Source organism: Eptatretus burgeri, chromosome 7, assembly GCF_056783735.1.
Source record: "Eptatretus burgeri isolate ZD-2024b chromosome 7, Ebu_testis_v1, whole genome shotgun sequence".
Classification (NCBI taxonomy): Eukaryota; Metazoa; Chordata; class Myxini; order Myxiniformes; family Myxinidae; genus Eptatretus; species Eptatretus burgeri.
Window position 1 is genome coordinate 86,660,244 of NC_140967.1, and position 6,000 is coordinate 86,666,243.

At 40.9% G+C, this 6,000-nt stretch overlaps 1 protein-coding gene across 5 annotated transcripts in view; it reads left to right on the forward strand.

Moving 5' to 3' along the window:
- Window positions 1-6,000, forward strand: part of LOC147023682 (echinoderm microtubule-associated protein-like 2) — a 141,517-nt gene that overhangs the window by 72,777 nt on the left and 62,740 nt on the right. For all 5 annotated transcript variants that reach the window (XM_085889394.1, XM_085889397.1, XM_085889395.1 and 2 more), the window contains one exon: window positions 3,143-3,316. In XM_085889394.1, coding sequence (XP_085745520.1) covers window positions 3,143-3,316 — 174 coding nt within the window. The remainder of the gene's footprint in view (window positions 1-3,142; window positions 3,317-6,000) is intronic.

Sequence of the window (6,000 nt, forward strand, 5' to 3'; positions counted from 1 at the left end):
GCTGTAACATCTCAAAGGTGTCCCTCATTTATATTAAATCATACACTTTGTCTTACGAATAGTTTATAGAATAGGACACCCCATTTATAAATAAAATTACTATGTGTAATTCAGAGAGGTACTCTGTGAATATTGTCTTTGGGGGCCCTTGTGTGTCAACGTGGTGGTCGTTGTAATATTGATCTTGCTCCTTAAATGGTGTACGCTTCAGTTGTGAAATATAAATGATAAAATTAATTTCCCTTTGGGAATGTACAGACACTGCCCCCCTTTCCTCAGCCCCACCCCCACCTCCCCCCATGTGTTGCTTTGTCTGCTTTTTCTTTTCTGGGTTTGAGCATCTTCTGACTTGCAATGATTTTTCAGACAAATAGCTAAAATAAATTATAACCCTCACACCTGCTTGCTTGCTTATCACAGACTTCATGTGAATGTTTGTCACCTCCATAGTCTGTGAAAATGGGAATTCAGAGCTGTCGAACGGAGAACTGGTTTCTGAGAAGTAACCGGGCAGCTTATAAAGGGGTGGTAGGTGGGTTTGGAGGAGTTGGAGTTGGGGAGGGGTGGATGTGGTGTTGATAAAGTATGAGGGACATTCTGAGATATCATGATTATTTTGTGGTTCTGCACACTTTGACATGCAATTTTTGCTGGTGGAGGTGCTCTGAGTTAATTAGGACTTATTTCATGGACCTGCATTTGTAACGTCTTCAACAATGAAGCAACACATACCCACCTGCAGCTAGATCCTGACAACCAGGCTTGACCTAGTGAGTATAAAATTGTATTAGCATCCGAGAAGTCTCAGGAAATGATTCTCCACCAGGAGAGAAGCCAGCTTGATGCCGTGATTTCTCAACGTCACCCCAGCGTCATGGAGTCCTCTCGTATTGATGTCCCGGGACCAACATTGCTATTCTGAGGCCATCATGCACATCATGTGCCCACCAATGATCAGTCACTAAACTGGGCCAGCCTTATAAACATTGACCCAAAGCCTTGCTCCTCCCTTGACCTGCCCATTCACCCTCACTTAACCATTCCCTACTCTTTACACCAAGTACATACTGACCCAAACACCCTCTCCACCCCCCCCCCCTCACACACACACCCTCTCCTTTGACCATCCCATGCTCTTTGCACCAATTACACACTGGCCCAAACTATTCCCCCCCACCCCCCCCAACCAATAATGTATTGTGGAGAGATGACTGCTTAGGGAATATAGATCCCATGTGAACATGGAGCTCATCATGCTCGCATCTCAGGTTCACATGTCAAACACAATCTCTTTTATACTTTGTTGTTGGTTGTCATACATTGTCTACTAATGTCCTTGTAGTTAATATGAAAGCACCCTGATGCCTTCTGATGTCCTTGTCTTCTGTTTTACTGCGCTGAACATACAGTGCCTTCAGAAAGTATTCACACCCCTCAAATTTTGTCACATTTTGTTGTGTTACAGCCTGAATTTTTTTTTTTTGTCACCGATCTACACAAAATACCCCATAATGACAAAGTGAAAACATTTTTTTAGAAATTTTTACAAATCAATTTAAAATGAAAAGCTGAAATGCCTTGCGTTATAAGTATTCTATTGCGATGACACCACCTTATTTAACACGTTGCATTAGTTCTTTGTACCTGTTGTTTGTGTCCTTTATAACATCCTTAAAAACAGTACGTTTCCTGTTTGGAATGATTTTCAATTTTGTTTAACTGCCAGACAGGCAGACAAAGTAAAAATATTCTCTCGCTCCTCTCTGCACATGTGCGATCGGGACGACTTCAAAAGCAAATTCCTGCGAAACCACAGGCTCGTTTTTTAATTTGTGTTCAAAATACAACATTCTATTTGAATCAACTTGTTCCTCAATGATCAACTGATGTTTGTGGACAGAACCAGTAACCCTTTGTGCATTCAAAGTGCAGGGTAATAACCCAAAGAAGAAGACTTTTATGATTGAGAAATCAGGCTTCGAGGTTCCAATCCTGAACAAATCAAATAAAGTTTATACATTTTGTTGTAACTTCTGTCGTTTTGTTTTTTTTGTATGTTTGTTTGTTTTTTTTAAACCGAGTTTTATCCTTTTGAGGTGTTTATGGTGTAAAAACGGGTTAAATAATCAAGGGAAGTAACAGAAATAACATGTTTGAGCAAACAGTTGGCAAACTTGTTTGAACCAGTTGGATTATGCGCCCCCGCAGTCGAATGCCCGGGGCATTATGTTTTCGGGTTGTCCTTCCGGCTGTCTCTCCATTATTGTTTGTTCCCACGATAACTTGTGAACCACAGAAAGGATTTCAACCAAATTTGAAACAAGTATGAAACAACAAGTGATTCGGTTTAGAGCAAGGTCAAAGGTGACGTGGCCTTGAATTGAAAATCTTTGTTACTGCTACAACTTGTGAACCACTGCAGACATTTCAACCAAAGTTGGCAAAATTGTAGACTATGATACAAAGATGAAGCGATTGCATTTTGGGTTCAAAACGTCAAAGGGTCATGTGTCCTTGAAAATCGTTTTGCAGACCATAACTCGAGTTAGAAGCATCTGATGTTGTCTCTCTTCGACTTACCTTTTCTCTCTCTCGCACTTTCAACCACGTGACCTTTCATTGAGATCAAACATCGAATGGATTGGCATCTAATCTGGACAGAGGCATATCCATCGACGCAGTCGTGTCAAATTCTATTTTTGAGTTTGTACTTGTCTGTCCTGCTAGACTGTTGCTGTCAACTTGTGAAACTCTATTGAAGACATCCCTTCCCTTGTTGGAATCCATCAGTGAATTTCCATGTTGTTGCATTCCGAAACCATGAGGTTGGCATACGATGTACCATAAATATTACCATGAAATGTGTTTTTGCTTCCATGAGATACCACTGTTCACATGGGGCAGTTTAGAAGAAACCAGAGTGCTCCCAGGAAGCATTTACTGTGGCACTCCCATGAGGAATTTCATCAAACATCATGGTGCTTACATTGTAAATTCATGAGAATTTTTCCACCATGCATTTCTGTTTCAGTTTTGGGTGGTGTTCAGTTGTAATTCCCTATAAAGATCTATCCCGATCTGCCATAAAACACTTATAAACTGCCTGCAAAAGGTAACAACCATTTATTTTCCTTTCTTACAGATGATGTCAATGGAGGTGATGTGGCTGAGAGACTGGCTGGGCTGGAGAGTCGAGTTCAGGCACAAGAGGATGAGGTGGCTTTACTGAAGGCAGCGCTGGCTGATGTTATCCGACGAGTTGGCGGAGAAGATGATGGCAGGAAAGCCCTGGGAAGAACTGGGACTCCACTTTGTGGTGAGAATATCATGCACGTGCATTACACAAATTGGTATTGCCATATTCGATAATTAAAAAGATGATAAACAGGACAGTTACAAATGCACATTTATGAGGGTGCTTCAAGGTGTACGTGGACTCTTTATTTGAAAATATTAAAGTCCTGTTCATGGTCACCTGCCATTTCAGGACAGGTGCCTTGACATCTTAATTATTCATGAAGTTAATGAAAGGGTGTTAACTGTCTGGAAGGAGAAAGTATTCCATTGTGAGAGAATTCCAGACAAAAAAAAAACATTTGATTTTTTTGTTTGTTTGTTTGTTTTTCTTTTTTCTGTTGTCAAACGACCACCATGGTGATGAAACTCGTGATTGCTCGGCAATTCCTAGCCATTTTTGAACTCACTACATTTAAACACACAACTCTGTGACATCAAATTGGACAGACAGTCTCCGATGATTTTCAACTGGTTTGATGTTCTACTTCATGAGGAACCTAATGGAACCTCGGTTCCACAGCATGTTGGCTGCCAACGTTGAAACACTCAAATCTTCCAACATGATGCAATCAACCCCCTTCTTTAAATGCCTCTTGATGATCTGTCAAGCCAGTTCACAATGGCACTGGTTTTCTGAATGTTTCTTTAAAATTGGCATGTTTAACATTTGTATCATGCAACTATTACAACGAGCTGAAGGACCCATCTACGACGGGCAGTAAAAACACTTAAGTACTGTTCTTCTCAAACAGCTCATATATCCATGTTCTGTAATAGTTTCATTATTTAATTAGTTGCAAATTAAATTATTTTGTGTGCACATATATATATCTTTATTATTTAATTCTAACTTTAGTTTCTCATCCACTTCTGGGCTAGCGCACACACCCCCACAGGGCACTATATTGGCGACATACATACATACATACATACATACATACATACATACATACATACATACATACCCACAGACACAATGGCTGCATTATAGTAAGATAAACAAAATGCATTCTCCACCCTAAAAGAAAACCGATACATGATTGTTGTTGTTGTGATTTATTTGTGAGTGGGACAAAAGGTATGAGGTGCAAACCTCTGACAGAGATAAATGCTGAATAATTAAATGTCCATCCATTGTGACCTAATCACGTAATGCCGCATTGTGGTGAATGTTTTCACATTAGGATCCAACACAGAAGTCACAATCTCAATACCAGGTATGTCCACCTGCGGCAACAATCACTGCATTGCACAGTCATCGCATTGACCGTATGAGTACTCAGATCTGAGCCTGGGAAATGGCATTTCATGCTCAAAAAGCTCCTGTTCCAGCTCATTGATGGTCTGTCGCTGTTGTCACAAGGTTTGAACCCATCGATCAAAGATATCCCAGAGATGTTTAATTGGATTTAAATCTGGTGAGATGGCAGGCCTGAGTGTCATGACATTGACGTTGGCATTGACAAGAATGTCCCTTTTTTGAATGGCCTTGTGAACAGGAGCATTATTGTGCATAAAGATGATTCCTAGATATGTTATTGAAGGATATGCAACACATGTTGGTATCAGATCTCATTAATGTATCGATCTGCCATGAGATTGCCATTGGTAAGCATCAGGTTGGTGTGCAAGGTTTCAACAATACTACCCCATGTCATGACACTTCCATGTCCAAAATTTGCATTTTCCTGGACACAGACTGGGGCATATTTGTCACTGCATCTTATGTAGACCGGTGCACAGCAAGCATGCCTTTCAAAGAGAAACCTGGATTCGTCAGTCAACACAACATGCCCATTGCTTCCGTAGCCATCAGACTTGCTGATTTCACCAATGCAAGCATTCTTCAAGCATGCAAGCAGGAGTGTTGAACTGGCTGATGTAGTACAAGCTCAATGGTCGAGTTTGTCCGGAAAGACTCTGCAGGAACAATCTGATGTTGGTTTGATACCAGGCCCAACTATAAATTGTTGGATTGGTGTTTCACAGGAACGGCGTTGCGTCACAAAGTGCACCATCTCTTGGATGGATGTTTTAGCTTGGTGTCCAATCTGCTTGCATTAGTTTGTGGACGTTAAAGATGCCACCCTGTCTATAGTAAAGAGGAAGCAAGTTATCGCTCGTACCTTGGACAAATTGCAGAAAAAACGGTGTCAGGAATTTGCAGAGTTTAAGGCTCATGGAGAAGCTGCAAAACACATACATACACACACACACACACACACACACACACACACACACACACACACACACACACACACTCAAACATGAATCGTGATTTGTCACTTTCTCTCTCTACTTTGTGATCACTTTCTCTTTTCCCTAAAGGAGAAATTTCATCCGTCAGGGTTCATCGATTCTCCATCCTTTATGTGCTGAGCATCAAGCAACGAAGCAGCATTTACAATTTGTAACTTCTTTTGTTTGACTATAGGGCAGAGTCAAAGTCGAACCAGCAGACTCGGAGCGGAAGCTCTAACCATCATACTACCGTGTCTACTTTGAAAAAAGTAATTTCAACACTCCAGAAAACATGTGATGCACAAGTCCTGCACTGCTGGTGGGATACAATAAGTGGGGAAAAGGAACATCTCGGTTGATATAATTTGGGAATATTCTGCCACAAAAGCACAAATGAAATGACTGCCGACCCGGTGGTTAAAAATGCTAATTTCTTATAATTCCACACCCGTTGCCAGTTTT